Source organism: Sinocyclocheilus anshuiensis, unplaced genomic scaffold (genome assembly GCF_001515605.1).
Source record: "Sinocyclocheilus anshuiensis isolate Anshui unplaced genomic scaffold, SAMN03320099.WGS_v1.1 scaffold718, whole genome shotgun sequence".
NCBI lineage: Eukaryota > Metazoa > Chordata > Actinopteri > Cypriniformes > Cyprinidae > Sinocyclocheilus > Sinocyclocheilus anshuiensis.
Window position 1 is genome coordinate 2,433,986 of NW_015546102.1, and position 19,236 is coordinate 2,453,221.

A 19,236-nucleotide genomic window follows, 5' to 3' on the forward strand; every position below is an offset into this window, starting at 1 on the left:
TAATCTCTGAAGGGAACCGACTGTCTTCAGAAAACTTTCCATGGCATTTTCATTTTATCTGATAAAGTAGCGTTTATGAGCGCAGCACTGCTTTGTTTACAGCCGTTACCGGGGAAACCACTATATATTTCTGATGTTCCAAAAGCACTTCCTGCTGGCAGAGAATCAATGTACATTTTCAATAATCCCGTCTGTAGTTTTTGTTCAGACCAAGGCGAAAATCCACCCTCTTAACCCTGTTTTAAATTAATATCATAATTTATACTTCCGACTCTCTTTTCTTAAAAAATGGTTTATAGGCTCAATTGTGAGGTTTATTATTTTATAATTTTTTTTGTTTTTGTGAAAACTGTAAATCAATTGCTATTTCGTGGTCTACAACATGAAAGAAAGCCATTATAACATGTACATGAATAATGTAGAAGCATTGGACACAACTGTGGGGCACCATCACAACAAAAAAGGCTAAATTTGTAAATGTGTGCAAATTCATATACTGTATTTTGCCTGGGGCCCCCAAATCACTAAATCCGCCCCTGACCAATCATTTAATACCCTTGGATAGTCAGGCCAATAAGAAACTTTTAACACTTCCTTTTTATTATACATGACAAATGTCTACACATTTATAAAACTGATCCAAGATCAGGTAAAAGTTCATGGGTTCACAATGGTGAATCACTGAAATTTCACAGCATTTCTAAACAATGATTTAACTAAGACAAAATCTCGTGGCTTTGGAAGTTTATATACTTATGAATTATTATACTATGAACTTTGAATCAGAGAGTTGGGGGGACAAAAATGGCTTGCAAAAGTTTTGACGGACACGGTGTGTTTCGAAAGTGCCCATCAGTAGCAGAAATTTTATTGTGACAACAAACAAGAAAAAACTTATTTGTGTGATCATCCACTCTGATAAGATGTCAATAATCCATGTTCACAGTGGTTCAACGAACAGTAATATTGTTATTCCGCATTATTTTATTTTTTAACCGCTAGAGGACCAGATGTTACATAGTGTAGCTTTCATTTTACATCGCTGTTTTTCTTCATCATATCTCTTTGTTCATTTTATTCAGGTCTGTGAATTTGGACATTTCTCAGTTCATCTGATTTTGAATCGAATCAGCTGTAATGGTGAGTCCTAATAAAGATTCATCTCTGTAGTTGTGTGGGCGTAAACATGACCGATCAAGACAGAAAATAAAACCTAGTGATTGTGATTAATTACCATTTCTTTGTTCCTTTTATAAAGGACTGTGTGGGAGTCCGAAGTAAAATTATCTGTCACATTAATACCTTCTTCAGAGACTATGCATTCTCCTGACAGAATCCTTAGCTCTTAGCTATATTAGATATTTTCATTACCAGATAACCGTATGCTCTTCTCAACACATCGACAGGGTCCAGGCCTACAGAGATTCCTTATCCCACAAATAATCCATTCACTTGGCTCTTTTTCTTCTTGTCCTGCCCAAACTACACATATGAGGTTTGTCAAGTTTACAAAATAACCTTGTTTCATGTCAAAAAAAGCAGTGAATGAGACATTTGGAATGGCTGAGGTTGTGTCCACACCTGTGGAGAGCACATGTATCTCAGCATGTGAAAACTGTGAATCTTTCATATTTCTGCAGTGGGAGTTTTTGCATTTTTGGGTTTTATTCAGATGACTATATGGGCTTGGGCAAAGCATAAAACCTACATTGAGCAATTCAAAGACTCTCCTGACTTGAGAACAGCCATCATTCTACTCTTCTTCTAGATCAATTAGATAAAGGATGAACCTACATGCACTTTTGTCATTGGATGCCTCACCAAACAGCATATTATAAGCAGCAAAATAAGTCTATTGTTTCTCTGTCAGACCTTGTGATTTATTCAGACACAATTAAGATTGTGATGTACTCTCTGAAGTGTGAAATGGTAATTACTACACTAATAAATGCTGGGTTAAATACAACCCAGCACTGGGTGAAATATGGACAAACCCAGCTATTGGGAGTGTAGTAATTACATTAATTATGAAGAGAGGCTTACTGAGAACAGACTGAGGTTGTACTGGAAGTTTGAGGAAGATATACTAACAGAAACTTTTTGCAAAAAGAGGTGTTTTAGCGGAAGGTGTATTATTTTGCAAAATTATACAGACCACCAAGAAGAAAACATGGTGTACAGTGTGATACTGTTTTATTGATGTTGATTGTTCATTTTTGTATTCCATAAAAACATTTTGCAGAACATATCTGAGTGTTTGTGTCATAAATAAAATGTTACTGAAGATTTTATTTCCCAGAAATAAGTGCTCATTAGTTTCCAAATGTCAGTATTTTCAAGACATGGTAAAATAACAATCTTACAGAATAGTGTTTTCATGTATTCATCAGTAAATAGATTTAATATGCAATAATGCAGTTTATAATGACAATTGAACCTCTTCATTCCCCAAAACAGAAACATAGTTTTACTGATTTTCACGATCTACACCATGAGGACAAGGTTTACCTGGTTCATATGGTCAAGTTAGTCTGTTGATAAATGCCATAATTACTTCATCAGTGTGTATACACTGCATGCAAAAAATACCTAAAAAAAACAAACACCTGCAAGCCAAGCATAATGCTACAAAGTGAGCGCCAGCCAGCTGACCCTGAGAAAGAGTAACAATAAAAAGTAACTTTGATGGAATAATACAATGATGATGCAAATTTGCATAAGTTTCAGGTTGGGATTGCAGATTTCAAATTCAGTTGAGCTCATACTGTTGATGTTCAAGCAGTACAAAAGCAATGTATTGTCAGAGTTATATTAGAACAAAGCATTTCATTGCATGAGCATTCACAGGAACTGCTGTAACAGATGCACTTTGATTTAGCATTTGAAAGATTTGAACAACAAAGAGCAACTGCAACTGCAAGAAAGAAAAACACTAATATTTACAAATGTATAAATATAATAAATACAATTTCAATATCATGGAAACCAAAAAGTCATTTTGTGTGTGGAAATTTTATACAACTACTTTAAAAGGATAGTTCACACAAAAATCATTTACTCACACTCATGCCTATCAAGCCTATTTCTGCCCAAAATAATATATTGTGAAAAATGTTAGTAACCAAACAGTTTTGGTTCCATTTGACTTCCATTGTATTTTTATTCATATAATGGAAGTCAGTGTGAACCAAAACTGTTTGTTTACTAACATTATTCACCGTATCTTATGTTCCAAAGCAAGATGCTAAAAAAAAAAAAAACTGAAAAAAAACCTGAATTTTCATTTTTGAGTAGACTATTCCTATAATCTGTGGAGGTTTTTTTCTTTCAGTGGGTGGAGATTGACCTTTGGCTCAGAGTGCTGTAGACTGAGGGCAGATGTTAAAAATTTTTATATATTATGAAAAAAAAAATCTATGACATTTGTACAACTTCAAATAGATGCAGTAGGTTTTGTGTATAAATACATATATTGTATAATAAATACATATATAAAAGGCTTTAGGAACTTCATAAACAACATGGTGTAATGTGCTGTCAGCCATGAGTCCTTTTGAAGCATTAGAGTTCATTTTAACTGTTTTTCGTCGCAACTCTTTGTAGCGGCGAGACCTTTGTGTCTCGCCTCGGCACTGATGCTCTGAGCTGAGCATCATCTTCTCCTGACTGCTGCTTGGCAAAACTCACAAACACCTGTAAGGCAGTGAAACAGATGAGCTGTTAGTCCTGTCAGTCACATCTGCTGAGCAAATCGAATTAAATCTCAGCAACCAATAATTCATTTCTAACGGAAGGTCCCTAGAGCACAGCATGTCGATTTTACAGCATCAAGCTATTTTTCTTGTCTGCAGTAAAAGTGAAATGCTAAAATAACTAAAAGAGATTTGTTGCTTGAAGCTTTACACATCGCAGCTGGTTATGACTCGATGATGAAGTTACCTGGTCTAATGTAGTCTGAGACACAGAGTAGTCCTCAATGTTCAGTCTCTCCTTGTTGGTCAACACCAGCTGGAAGACTCGCGCCAGTGAGGCAGCGGCAATTTCATATTGTAAAGTGTTGTAGTGTTTCTCTTGGTATAGACATCCTGGGAAGCTGCTTTCCATAAAGGACTCGGCCGGGATCAGGTCAGGAGGCATGCCTGCTTTTTCAGCTTTGATCTTCATCGTGACTACATAGCCACCTCCAAACCTGTCCACAAGCACAATCAATATGCACAATACATGTAAAACTAAGCATGCACTTGTATTGTTGACCATTTCACGGATTAACGTTGTAACCTTTCAAAGTTAAGAATTTAAGGTTGGAAAAACAATTTAGTTGATTTGTGATAATATGGCCATGACATACTTGACTTAAAATTGTAAGACCTTCCAAAAGAACATACTCACTTGTATTTCAGATGCTGGATTGTGCCCAGACACTTAAATGTCCCGTTGACCATGATGGCCAAGCGAGTACAAAGAGCTTCACACTCCTCCATACTGTAAATGCAAAAAAAAAAATTAAAATTTTTTTTTATTTATTTATTTAAATTATTTTACTTAATAATTATTTTTATTAAAAATGATTTTTTTTTAAATCATTTTAGCGTCAGCTTGAGATATTTAAGTCACTAAGTAACAAATTATGAATGTTATAGCATTCACACAGGGGTTCCCAAACTTTTTTGTCAGCCAAACCACTTAGACATAAAATATATATTACGTGACGTACCCCCTGAGATTTTAAGTTAATGTTTCAATAATTTAACAACACATTTGCATGATGTTTACAGTTCTCTTGTGTTGGGTAATGCTCACATGACATGCAAGTAAACAAAATTATCTTTTTAGTAAGTGTTTTATTTAGATATTTGAAAATTATTTTTAAATGATCTAGGGCTGCACGACTATGCCAAAAAAGTATAATGTGTGATTATTTGGTGATTGCGAATTTGAACTGTGATATGACATTTGATATGTAAATGTCTCATATTGCATCTGATTTACTTTTATTTACTATGAACCAAGCCACTCTAAAAACACTACATTACAAGCTGTGTGCATGTAAATAAACACTCTGACGCTCTACTCATTTTTATATAGCAACCTTTTATTCGAAAATTGTTATTTAATAAGACATATCACAATTTTAGTTTTATTTTGATTAATTGCTGTATTTGATTAAATACACCATTTGTGGATTTTAATGTTAAAATGTTAATGTTTCATCAATTGTTTCATTCAAAAACACCAAATGGTCCGTAAACCCTGTCTGGGAAACCCAGCGTTAATTTTAAATTCTTGCCTGTGAGACGTCAAAACGACTGCCCTCCCATCACGGATGATACTCAGAATGGCGGTCCACAGGAAGCGACGGGAGTGAGGGTCCATTCCTGTGGTGGGCTCATCCTACATTCATTTACAGAGTTAAATTACACCAATGTTTTTGTTTTGCACGATGACACTGAGAACTCTTAGGAAAAACATACCAGGAGCACTAGAGGAGGACAGCCAATCATAGCAATAGCAGTAGACAGTTTCCTCTTGTTGCCCCCACTGTAGGTACCAGCACAGTTTCCTGCATATTCAGACAGACCCAGCTTCTGAATCCCCCACTCGGCCACCTACAGAAAACATACAGTACACAATAATAAAGACTGTAACAGAATGCTTATCAGTTAACAGGATATCAGTAACAGCCTAACATATTGCAGTTGTTTGTGTAAAATTAAGTGTGGAATGAACCTAAGGTTGTGTACTATTGTGTGACGTGTGTTGTGGTGGAATTTTTTTGTTGAAGAGTGAATTGTTTTATGGACTTGTTATAAGGATTATTAGGATTGTATGCTCTCAAAATAATATGCTTATGTTGTAACCTAAAATGACAATATGTCCTGAGCATACTTATGCTTCTAGGAAGGTCAAGGATACTTTTAAATAACAGTCCTCAGAAACAACTGGAATTAGTATGTTTTATAATTCCAGTTGCCATGCTAAGGCCATGCACCAACTGTATGCTTATCATCACAAGATTAAACAGACTCTAAACGTACTCTAAAGTGATTAAACTGGGAAAACTGTCAGCTGCAAGCAAGGCCGGTATGAGTGTAACCTGTAGAACACTGTAAAGCATGTGCAAGCCTTATGCAACTTGGTTATTTTAAACATGATCATCAAGGTATAAAAGCGTGTGTATTTTTCTTGTCAGGGAGTTGCTCTGATGTGTCTGAAGCAACTCCCTGCCTGCTGCTAATAAATCTTATTACTGAAAAAAAAATAACTTGGTGCTTGATGCTGCACAGCTAAGGAATCTAGCACACACTTTGGAAGTGGTAAGGCAATGATAGTGTCTTCTTGGATGGGACGCAGTCCCCTAGTTAGAATACACCATAGGCAACCTACAAAGGAATAATTCACCCAGAATTGAAAATGTACTTCATTCAAGATGTAGATGAGTTTGTTTCTTTATCAGAACCAATTTGGAGAAATTTAGCATTACATCACTTGCTCACCACTGGCATAGTTAGGGCCCTGGTGCAGATTGTTGCTTTTGGTCACCCTCGGTGGAAATCGTGGTCTGAGATGATGGTGTGGGGTGTGTTAATGGGTGCCGTCAGAATGAGAGTCCAAATAGCTGATAAAAACATCACAATAATTGACAAGTAATCCACACAACTTCAGTCCATCAATATTTGTCTTGTGAAGTGACAGTGAAGTGATAGTGAAGCTGTGTAAACAAGATTTTGATGTGAGCGGACAACACGGGATGGACTTTATCAATGGAGGAAGCATTATTATTATAGTTTATAGACTCATATTTTGGCTAGGTTTAAGTGATGATTTAAAGTTAAAATGATGGATGTTTCTTACAAACGCACAGCTTTTCAGTTCCCAACACATAACTTGATGGACTGGAGTCGTGTGGATTACTTGTGCATTATTGTGATTGTTTATAAGCTGTTTGGACTCTCAATTCGACGGCACCCATTCACTGCGGAGGATGAGCGAGTGATGTAATGCAAATTTCTCCAAATCTGTTCTGGTGAAGAGACAAACTCATCTACATCTTGGATGGCCTGAGGTGAGTCCATTTTCAGCAAACTTTCATTTTAGAGTGAACTATTCCTTTAAGTCAGATTGAAAATTTCTTTGACAAAGGTGAATGAGGTGTTTGACTGTGAGACTTACTCTGCTAATCTCAGATTCAGGGATCCCGCGGAGGCGAGCGTACAGGTACAGGTGCTCCCTTCCCGTCAGCAGCTCGTCTATGGCGTCAAACTGAGGGCAGTAGCCCATATTCTGGTGCACATCCAGGATATTGGTGAGAATACTGAAGAAAAGCACAGTTCATGTTTAGCATGTGCATCCAATGCAGATACACAACTCTTTATAGTTTGTATATTACCTGTATCCAGCTACTGACGCCTCCCCTGATGTCACATCCGTGTCTCCGGTCAGCATTTTAAAGGTTGTGGTTTTACCTGCACCATTTACACCAAGAAGCCCAAAGCACTGCAGAAAACATTTAAGTTGATTCCCACATTACTGTTCGGTCATTCATTTCAATTGGAGCAACAGTATGGCTTAGAAATTATACACATAAAAAGTATTTTCGGTGATACCTCTCCTGCTGGAACTCCTACACAGATTTTGTCCACTGCTGGCCGTTTTCTGCGCCTGTATGTCTAAGATGAGACTGTACTCTTTAGCACGGCAATAATGATAATTTAAAACACTACAAGTTAAACTCTGACATAGCTTACAAAATATAAAATGGATGCTTTTTATCTTAGTCACTTGAGGCGCTTTCGCACCGCGTAGTTCTAGGAGCTATGAAAAGGTTCCTCCGGTGCGAAGTGCCTTTGGTCTGGCCACTTACTTTTGACAAGTCTCGGATTAGAAGGATGTCATTCTTGTTTCCTCCTTTATAAATGCGCTCTCTCTCCTGAGCTACATCATCATCTTCATCTTTAACTGGACTCTTCCCATAGTCTGACACCCTACACAAATAATAGACAGAAATAATAGTTACCATCATATGCTGTTTTAAGATACGGTATGGAAAACACAAAGTAAAGCAACTAAATATTAATATAACAGATTAAAGGTAACTTTTTTAATGTTTTTTTTTTTTTTCGCAGCTGTAGAGTAAAAATCTGGACATACATGACATGAAACTGAGCAGAATCTCAGAGAATATGAATAATGTCTTTTTGTCCTCACCAGTGATCAAGAAAAAAATTGTACTGGATGAGCAGATTAAAGATGAAATAGACAAAACCCTCCACAGCCATACAGAAGAGATTCTTCCCCACAAAGTTCCATCTGAATGGATCCATGGAAAACTCCTCCCCTGGGCCAAAACAGAATTTATTGTAAGGACAGTTGTCTTATCATCACAAGATTAAACATCCAAATTGCATCATGCAATTCTACTTTTGTGGCGTCACCAGTGGCAGTTCTGCCTCACTTGTTACCATAGTTCTCCATATTAGCAGTGTTATTTAGCAATTTTTGTTTAATATTAATAACACTACCAGGTCAGAAAGATTTCTGGTAACACTTTAGGTATAAAGCCTTTATATTGCATTATAAAAGTAGTTTTTAATTTAATTTAAATTAGTTTGGTCTTGTAATGCACCTTGTAATGCATTGTTTATTGATTGTTAAACCTTTAGAAAGTACAATGCATTAAAACACATGGTGAACACATTATATTATCAATATATAATGCATTTTAACTTTGGTTACAATTATTAATAAAAAGATATAATGCATTACAACACACATTATGAATACCTTTGTAATGCATTATACATTAAGGCTAAAAGTAAAGTTTTACCTTTTTTTAGACATTAATACTTTTATTCAGCAAGGACACATAAAATTAATCAAAAGTGGAAGTCTTTACAAAAGGCGTTACTGTTTCAAATAAATGCTACTCTTTTGAACTTCAAATCATCAAATATTCCTGAAAAAATGTACAAATGTTTTCAACATTGATAGTAATAAGAAATGTTATTTGAGCACCAAATCACCAAAGGATCATGTGACACTGAAGACTAAAGTAATGGCTGCTGAAAATTCAGCTTTGCATCACAATATATTCAAATAGCAAACAGTTATTTCAAATTGCAATGATACTTCACTATTTTACTGGTTTTACTGTATTATTGATCAAATAAATGCAGCCTTAGTGATAATATAATATGATATGATATGATATATGATATGATATGATATATGATATATGATATAATATAATATAATATAAATAACAGGATAAGACTGTGACATTTTTTCTTTGTGTTTCACAGGAGAATAATGTGACCCTGGACCACAAACCCAGTCTTAAGTCGCTGGGGTATATTTGAAGCAATAGCCAAAAATACATTGTATGGGTCAAAATTATTGATTTTTCTTTTATGCCAAAAATCATTAGGATATTAAGTAAAGATCATGTCCCATTAAGATATTTTGTAAATATCTACTGTAAATATATTAAAACTTAATTTTTAATTAGTAATATGCATTGCTAAGAACTTAATTTGGACAACTTTAAAGGCGATTTTCTCAATATTTAGATTTTTTTGCACCCTCAGATTCCAGATTTTCAAATAGTTGTATCTCGGCCAAATATTGTCCTATCCTAACAAACCATATATCAATGGAAAGCTTATTTATTCAGCTTTCGATTTTCAGATTTTTTTTTTTTTCAGATCAAATCGATTACGAAAAACTGACCCTTATGACTGGTTTTGTGGTCCAGGGTCACTAATCTACGAATTTTGAGGCGAGAAGATGCAGTTCAATTGGATTTAGACAAGTGAATATATGTTTTCTGCCGCAGAATTTTAGACACACTTTTTATACACATGCTTAATTTTTTTTAGAGATGGACTGGATTATTTTTAGAAATTGCATTCAAATCCACTTTCAAATATCTGAGGAGATAACATTATGTCAATTTGAACAGGCATGACAACAACTGTTGTTTCATTATTACGTATTGTTAATAGACAGTGTTGGGCAAGTTACTCTGAAAATGTAATCAAATTACTGATTACTGATTACTTCTTTTAAAAGTAATCACGTCACTGTTCTGATTACTTCATTTCAAAAGTAATTAGTAATTAGTTACATTACTAGTTACGTTACTTTTTTCTCCATTAAATTTATGAAATCCCAGCATACACGCTCCCGATAAATATTTGTTATTAAAGCATCAACATTCACAGAACACATTTTTAACTAAAGCAAGCGGCTGCTGCGTGCATGGTTTGGCAGAATGCCAGCAAAGAGCGCTGCAATAATCTCTAAAAGACATCAGTTCATCGCAATCTCACAAATCTCTGTTATAACATAATAAATATATGCATAATGAATCTTTCATAATGTCTACAATTCGAGTGTTATAATGAGAGGATTCGTGAGCACGCAAATTTCAGCACTGCATTGCGCAACGCTGCAAATACGTGTTATAGCCTAAATAGAAACTCTGCATACGGTTGCGCATGTTAATTGTTTATATTTTATATTAGTTCATGTTGCTTTTGTGCAATAGATGAATAACAATTTATTTGTTTTAGATATTTTATGTTTAGATATTTCTATTTTGCGGGAGTCCCGTGAATCATTTTATTCTCCCGCATCCCACACACACACACGAGTGTCTGTACCCGCCCACAGCAGCACTCGCCCATCTTCTCCCGCGCCGCGCTGCTGTTGCGTCGGGTCTCGCGGGAGCAGGTCTCTAATCCACTGGCACTTGACTCGACAGTGCGTGTGCTACATCCTCTTTACAATCTCTAGATTATAAAACACTACATTCTGTCAGCAATGTAACGCGGCAGTAACGTATAGAGACCTCGGCTTGTAACTATACTCTAATTACTATTTTGAAAATTATAACTGGTTAAATTACTCCGTTACTAAAATAATCAAATTACAGTAACGCGTTATTGCCCAACACTGTTAATAGATAAACTTACCAAATCGGGCATAGACATCAGTCACGGCCTGGTTCATGGCCATATCAATGAGACCTCGACCAAGACAGAAATGAGGGAAGACCAGTAACACCTTCTTCAACACCTCATTAAACATTAGCAGAGACTGAAGCATTTGTGAAGAAAAAACACAAGCAATTACTACAAAATAAGGAACCAGACAATTGTTACTTTATCGGTAAACATGGACTTTTACGCAAAAAAAGTTTTTTTCTGTGTAACTTTAAAGCATTACTGAGACTAAAAGGTACTAACTTATAATGTATCATTTAAATTATAACAAAAACTGACATTAAAAAAATACCCTGTTGTTTTCAAAGAGCTCTAAGATGAAGGTGATGGCGCTACTGTTGATACCAATGAAAAGGTTGATGCAGGAGAGGGACACATATGCCGTGCTGGGGACATTGAACATGTAGGACATGGGGTACATCATGGGCGTCACTGACCACCTGCATAGAGAAGAGTGAAAGAAAAATCACTGTTGTGTTTAGCTGATTTTCTTCAAATGAGTCTGAACCTACATAAATCACTGACTGACCCATAGAGACAAAGCAAAGCGACCAGCGCTGGCAGATTGGTCGGTGATGTGTAGCATTTCTTATCAAAAGCCACGAAAATTCCCACAACCATTGCTGTGCTGACAGAGTAGTTCATCTGGCACAAACAAACAAAAGGGATGTGAGCAATCAAGCGGTAATCCAAACACACTTTGCAATGACTAATGACTGACATTTCTCAGAACTGTCCTTGTTAACACACAATGCTGATGAATCTCACCATGTCCCAGAAAAAGTTGGCGACCCAGTAGACCAGAGGGCTGACTCCACTAACAAACTGCAGATGCTTGGCCTTGGTGACACGTTCCTGAATGAGGTAGAGGATGAAGCTGGCTGGGATGAAGGACATGGCAAAGATGACGCAAATGGCCACCACTGCATCCACTGATGTGGTGAGACTGTCCAAAAGGAAAAGCAGCATTTTACTCACTACAAGACTTTATGTTTTTCTTAAAAACGTTATCCATACACTTTAGTATTTATATTTATGTATGAAAACAATTGAAACAATGTGTATCAGATTTCAGGGTTTCTGATTTCCTGACTACATACTTTACTGTTCAAAATTTTGGGGTCAGTAAGATAATACTTACTGTAATACAGTAATACTCTTATTCAGCAAGGGTGGATTAAATTGATATGTATAATGTTGCAAAAAAAAACACATTTTAAAATACATAAATTATATAAAAATATAAATTGTAATAATAATTCACAAAATTATTTTATGTATTTTTGATTAAATAAATGCAGCTTTGGTGATCATAAGAGACCCCTTTCAAAAATAATTGTAAAATCTTACCAACCCCAATGTGAATGTACTTTTTAATTGATTGACAAGTGATTAGAATTACGAAACATGTTGGACATTCAAGGAAGATGATGTAAACTGGGCCTATCAGTCAAAAACATTTCTATGTGTCAACTGACACTCACACAGTGACCTCTGAGAGCTGCTCTTTGGTGAGGTTGAGCGGGTGGTTGATGGCAGTAATGCCATACTCTGATGGATTGGCGTGAGGTGGCAGGTAAGCACGGAGAATGGCATTGTTTGCTACATTCATGAAGGAGACCATGGCATGCCAGCCTTTGTTATTATACCACACCTGTGACAAGGGAGCAAAAAGTTAAGAATTTGATAGTTTTATATAATGCAGTGGCATTTACACATTTGTAAGACATGCTTACGTTTTCAAACTACAGTATTTTTAAATAGATGGTTTAACATACCTTAACATTGTACTCACTCTCCATGTAATGCAAGAATGTTTCTAATTCATTCATTACTGACTTTGAATAGGGGCCCTAAGGATAAGATATGCAATCATTCAACAGTGCATATGTTATGCAAGCAGAATAGAAAGTAATATATTTAAATGCCTCTTATCAAAATCTCATGATCGCTTATGTGTAGTATACACAATATCATACCCCTGTAATATTCATCATCCGTCCAAGCTGGGAAAAAACAGCCCGAATCTCCTCTGGATCAACGTCAAGAATCGGCAGTTGTGCACCAACAGAGAGACCACCATACCTGTGGAGAAAAAACAGATTTAATCAAGTAACACTTTACACTAGTGTATTTTTGTTGTAAACGCAGATGTATAACACGTCTAACATTGCATTTTAGGATACAATTGAATGAGACTTTTTTTAGGGGAAATAGTCTCATTTAGGTTTTGTGACTGGTTATCCATCTCTTTTAATCTGTTTGTACTGTGCCTCTACTAATTAATTCTAAACGATCATGCAATACCACAATTAAAAGTACAAATTTCAATTTTCAAAAATGCATAATTGCATAATAAATGCATAATTACAGAAAAATTTGCAAAAAAATTAGCATGTCACACAAAAAAGACAACTTCCTTTTTTGACTTAAATTAATTGAAATCTTGAGACAGTATGCAGAAAGAAATTGATGTGAGCTTTCAACAGCTATGTTAATTAAAAATGACAACTGCTAAAATATTTCATATCAGCAATCACATCAAACATAAAACTAAATTAAAAAAAAACAGAAACCTTACCTTTGTTCATTCACCCAATATTTGCTCTTCAAGCTACATATGAGGAAAAACAGCAGTCATTATATAAAATGAAATGAACAGTGATACTACTAACACATTGTTGCTTTTATAACAGCTCACCTGGTCTTGATGAGTTTGGGGTAAGTCTTCACTAAGTAGTCAGAGATATTTTTGTTTGTCATGTCGAGCAAAATGTCCCCTGTTGGCTCTTTTCTCTACATCAGAGCAAAAAAAAAAAATCACTAAACCAACTTCCTCCATAAGCACTATTAAAACATTTCAGTTCCATCATAGATCCTGACCTGGCGTGGCGGCAGTCCTCCAGCTCCAGCTGGACAGACGGGCAGCATGGTGAGCTTTGTATCAGTGCTGCACTCACAGGAAGGGGAGGGGTTTCTTGTATCCCACTCGGGACTCAATAAGATGTTTTCGACCTCAGGAGAAACTGGAGGAACTTCCCAATCAGAAGTTGTGTTTAGGCAGGTAAAGAGGCTCCTGTGCACACATACTCACATTTACAAGAGTCCAACAGTGTCTGTCTACTTTTTTTTAATCTGTCAATAAAGAGTTCATAGCTAAGAACTAAACCAGCCTGCTCCAACACAATATCACATTACAAACACTGAGTTGACGCCAAGAAGTACAGGAAAAAAAAAACTCACTCCAAAGGCTGATTTGCCATGCAGCGTGTTCCCATGCCAGGCTCCTTCAGTAATGTCTGTATGAAGTGCCTCATCTTTGGATGTGATGGCTGCTCATTACTGACACACAGAAGAACAGTAAGGATTTCAATCACATCTCCCATGAAAACATACAGACTATGGGTCAGATTCTGATAACAACTTTCACCTGATGAAGGTAAACTGCGGTCCATACATCCACGGAGTGAGGGTCAGACTGGGATACTCTCCAAATGGTGGGACAATCATAGTGAAGACCAAAGCAATAAGGACAAAACTGGCTGGCAAAACAATCTACGAAAAAAGCAAAATGTAAAGAAAACATCTGCTTACTGGCTACTTGTTTTAAGAAAATAAGTGGTCAGGACTTTTTTTTAAATTTGTACTTTTATGGTCCACAGAAGAGACAGTCATACAGGTTTGGAACGACATGAGGATGGGTAGATGATGACAGAAAGATTTTTGATTTAACTATCCCTTGAACATGAATAAACAGTGTTCACATGGAAATGTCACCTTACCTGTGCAAGAAAATCTGTGTGGCTGCGTGCGGCATGGTGAAATCTCTTGACCACAAGAGCGTGGAACTGCTTGAGCACCAGACTAAAGCCTTTAACCTGCCTGGAGGCTCTGCCAGCACTGTTATCAGACTCCAGTGGGTTTACACCATTAGCATCTGTAAACCAGACCAGATATGGATGTAACATTATTAGACCTTTGGTAAAAAATGCATAACTGGTCCAAAGCATTATATTTAGGCTGCTGGTTTGTCCTCACCTGGTTAATTAACCATTGACAATTGACCAGCACAAATTTTTAAACCAGCAAGACTGCATTTGTTTCTTTAACAAGCAAGACCTTATTGCTTTACTAGCTTAACCAGGAACATTTTCAGCCAATCAACCAGCATGATTGGCTGGTTCACCAGCACTAACCAGTACAAAACCAGCCTGGGCCATCATGGAAATTTACACTAGTCTAGGCTGGTCTGGTATCTGCCAAAAGCTTTAGCTCTACATAAAGCATAGCATCTCAATCAAATCCATCATAGCGCCCTGTTAGCTTCTTAGCATGAGCGCTAAGCAAAGCTGAGATCTGGGATCTCGATTCACCTTCAACATTACTCGCAGCCTCCCTGTCTTTCCTCTGTTGTAGCATCCATTGCTCTGAGGGAGTAGGCGACCACACAGTCAAACAGTGTTATAAACTATTGGTTTATTAAAATTACAGGATAAAAAAAAAAGAATTGACTTATGAGATACACGTCTGTAATTATGACTGTAAATATAGGTAATATGAGGATATTCACCTGGTGTGACAGAGCTGTTGGCTGCTTCTCCATCTGCTGTAACTTTCAGAAAGATCTAGATATACACAACACAGTTTCTTAAAACATCAGTGAGCACACACTTACTGTATCTGTACAACTCTGCACAGTAACAACCAGTGTTATTTTATTTATATACTGTTATAGTATTTATTCATATTTTGATTTAGCTTCTATTTTTTAATAGTTAGTAAATGTTAATAATTTTGTTATGTGTTTTCGTCATTTCATTTAACTTTCTTTTGTAAATATTTCAATTTCGCTTATTTTAATTTAAATTTTAGTAATTTTAGTGTTTCAACTTACTCAACAATTTTATTCCACCTAGTTGCCAAAGAAACATTGTTTTTAAAGTTTAAGTTTTATCTCTTAATATGAATCTAATATTTATAATACAACTAATTAATACAGATAATAGTTATATAGCTTTACTTCAGTTAACAACAACAACAAAAAAGTTAATAGTGTAAGTTAAAAACAACACTGGTCACAACTGACTGCAACAGATTCATACTTACACTAAAAATGCATACAAGCTGCTAATATCCATAAATGACTAACACAAACATTCTACAACAAGTCTATTGACAGGTATCACTGATAGTAATGGTTGCTAGCATAATGCATGAAATGTTGTCTAACCTCCTCTAGTGAGGTGTCAGATATGCCAAAGCTACTGAGGCCCATGTCACCCAACGTTTCCTCCAGTTCGCGGAAAAGGCTTGCGTATGCACGATATTTAAAACCTTTGTTTGGCAGCAGATAGGTCATCTCCTGACCAATCATTTCAATCAGCTTCGCCTCAGGTACATGGTGATGAATCAGAGTAGTGATGCTCTCAACATTCCCTGTGTAATGAGATAGCAAAAAAGATTTGTTTTTGAAGAAATGAGACTAAAGTGGCTGTTATATCACTGTATATGTTGAGTTGTAAGTACACTGACCGTCCAGTATTCTCTCAGGTTGTAATGCATGACTTTCCTCTTTATATCTGGTGCAAGTGGAGCAGGTGCAGGAGCACTCAGATGCACAGTCACACTCATTCTGAAGAGCACAGTCAAAGAACTCTTATAGGACACAATCAAATAGCACTTCCGAGCTTTTAAATTATATTTTTGGGGGTTTGCCTCTTCTTGTACTAGATAGACCTACTGTAGGTCTGTAGTGTTTGCCAATACAAAAGTATGCAGTTGTTAAGCTGTTTTTTGGTAGCTTTATAGACACCATAAAATCAAAATGAACAAACAACTCTAACCCTTATTTTTATGGAATGTTGCAGTATTTATTATAAATTTATCATAGATTTATTATAGATCTATCTATGCATGTTTCACTTGAATATACTGTACATTGCAATTGGACAATAGAGAAGAAAGGATGATTGTTGTCCATTTCATGCCAATTATAACGCTTTTTTTTTTTTTTTTTTTGTTTTTTTTTTTTTTTTTACAAACAAAAGTATGCAGTTGTTAAGCTGTTTTTTGGTAGCTTTATAGACACCATAAAATCAAAATGAACAAACAACTCTAACCCTTATTTTTATGGAATGTTGCAGTATTTATTATAAATTTATCATAGATTTATTATAGATCTATCTATGCATGTTTCACTTGAATATACTGTACATTGCAATTGGACAATAGAGAAGAAAGGATGATTGTTGTCCATTTCATGCCAATTATAACGCTTTTTTTTTTTTTTTTTTGGCTTGTTTTATCATTTACCAAGTGAAAATAGTAAATGTGGTGTAAAATGGCACATGATAATCAAGTTTTGAGATACGATTCATGTCTGCAGCAACTGTGCAACCAGTTTGTGGCAAACTTTATTAAAATGCTGTGTTGCAAGCAGGACTAAAACCTGTGTTGTCCATATAAACACTATAATTCAGTGTCTGTGTGCTATAGTAACAATGGTATCAAGATCCTGACAGACAAAGCACTCCCAACGAGCACATTCAAAGCAAAGCTGTGGATTGTAAATACCATACATAAAAATACTACAAACTAGATAAAAGCATGTACGCACTTTATTCTTAAGGCAAGACACTACAGACAAAACTATTGTTTTTCAATGCATGAAGTGTTGCTTGTGCATTTTGCTTCCTTAACGTGTTCGTTCAGACTAGTGGAAAACATCCAAAATACACATTAAAGTTATTTTATTGCACTTTATCTATTTATGTCAGTAGATTTCAATTGCAATACATATTTTTAAAGGGTTTGTGTTTTTTCTCAAGCACTGAGTCAGAAATCTTCACTTCATGAGCACCATACAACGCCAAACACAGTTACAGTTTTATTTCTATCTATATTTTGATGGATTTCTGTGCTGGAAATGTATGCAAATGAGTGCATATGTAAATATATAACGCCTTATTTGCATATTTAAACCTAGCATTTCAGAAAACTGTAATATAAAACAGCTAATGTGCTTAATCATAAGGGGAAGTATGGTGATTTTTCCATTAGTTAAAATATATCTTATTCACTTGTGTTGTCTTGCCTTAATCACCAACATTGTGACCTTTCGCAGAAGTCTCTCACCTCTTTTTTGCGCTGGTCTTTCATGCGACGCACCAGCGTGAGGTAGAAACCCACTCCAAAGCAGTTCTTCAGAAAGAGAGGAGAGCCACTGCAGTGTAGTTTCCCTTTAGAAATGATGGCCACTCTGTCACTCAACAGGTCTGCCTCGTCCATGTGATGAGTGGACAGTATTACTGTGCGTCCTGGATGAAGTGCATGTGTAAGAGACATGGGAGAGAGAAAGTGAATGATACAGATATTTAACAACACGAAGATCAGTTTTGTATCTTATTGCATGAGCAGCTGCAGAGTGTAAATTGTTTTCTTTGGCCAGAAGGTGGCAGTACCTGTGCGGTACTTGAGTAGCAGGTCCCAAATGGAGCGTCTGGAGTATGGATCCACTCCTGATGTCGGCTCATCCAGTATCACCACCTTAGAACCACCCACAAAAGCCATCGCCACAGACAGCTTCCTCTGCATACCCCCTATAGAGAGAGTTGAAACGCAATTACAACACTGACTTGATAGACATTAGTTTACTCTCTCACAAACAAACAATTACATACAGCATGACAATTACACCACTGTTGAATTGTGCTATTGTTGTCTCAGAAATTAACGTTGGCATTTAAAACACATTTTTCATGTTTACATTTAAGGAAAGCTTCATTGCTTCATTTGAAACCCACATCAGCCCTAAAAATGAAGCTTAACTTTAATGTCCCCTGTCTCCCCTACTTTTAAGTATCTGTTTAAAACACAGATCATCAGCAGGCAAACATTAAGACCCCATAACAACAGATTACCACTTTATTGTGTCAGGTTCGCATTCAAACCCACCAGAGAGGTTCTGTGCTTCCTCATCTCGTTTATGAGGCAGTCCCAGGTCCTCCAGCATGTTCTCAACCTCCTGCATGGCCTCCTTGCGATCACGTCCCTTCAGCAGAGAGTAGAAGAGAATATGCTCCTCTACTGTCAGGCTGAGTGAAATAAAATAAAATAAAATATAAATTTTTGAGGCAACCAGACTAGAGTATTTACAATATGTGACCCTGGACCACAAAACCAGCCATAAGGGTCAATTTTTGAAATTGAGATGTATACATCATCTTAAGCTTTC

General features: G+C 36.2%; 1 protein-coding gene and 1 pseudogene across 1 annotated transcript in view; one reads left to right on the forward strand and one right to left on the reverse strand.

Annotated features, from left to right (window-relative positions):
• The window catches only part of LOC107700499 (very-long-chain enoyl-CoA reductase-like), a 14,173-nt pseudogene extending 12,310 nt beyond the window's left edge, over positions 1 to 1,863 (forward strand).
• Positions 1,864 to 3,479: 1,616 nt separating this feature from the next.
• The window catches only part of abca4b (ATP-binding cassette, sub-family A (ABC1), member 4b), a 43,194-nt gene continuing 27,437 nt past the window's right edge, over positions 3,480 to 19,236 (reverse strand). Inside the window, 30 exon segments of the mRNA XM_016502288.1 lie at positions 3,480 to 3,693; positions 3,940 to 4,189; positions 4,390 to 4,482; positions 5,288 to 5,391; positions 5,472 to 5,606; positions 7,171 to 7,312; positions 7,388 to 7,494; positions 7,605 to 7,667; positions 7,862 to 7,982; positions 8,206 to 8,335; positions 10,974 to 11,097; positions 11,296 to 11,443; positions 11,533 to 11,648; positions 11,772 to 11,949; positions 12,488 to 12,657; positions 12,782 to 12,856; positions 12,983 to 13,088; positions 13,585 to 13,617; positions 13,705 to 13,799; positions 13,887 to 14,079; positions 14,247 to 14,345; positions 14,434 to 14,558; positions 14,786 to 14,940; positions 15,377 to 15,430; positions 15,574 to 15,628; positions 16,234 to 16,439; positions 16,536 to 16,635; positions 18,138 to 18,319; positions 18,464 to 18,601; positions 18,957 to 19,096. Coding sequence (XP_016357774.1) covers positions 3,574 to 3,693; positions 3,940 to 4,189; positions 4,390 to 4,482; positions 5,288 to 5,391; positions 5,472 to 5,606; positions 7,171 to 7,312; positions 7,388 to 7,494; positions 7,605 to 7,667; positions 7,862 to 7,982; positions 8,206 to 8,335; positions 10,974 to 11,097; positions 11,296 to 11,443; positions 11,533 to 11,648; positions 11,772 to 11,949; positions 12,488 to 12,657; positions 12,782 to 12,856; positions 12,983 to 13,088; positions 13,585 to 13,617; positions 13,705 to 13,799; positions 13,887 to 14,079; positions 14,247 to 14,345; positions 14,434 to 14,558; positions 14,786 to 14,940; positions 15,377 to 15,430; positions 15,574 to 15,628; positions 16,234 to 16,439; positions 16,536 to 16,635; positions 18,138 to 18,319; positions 18,464 to 18,601; positions 18,957 to 19,096 — 3,757 coding nt within the window. The 3' untranslated portion in view covers positions 3,480 to 3,573.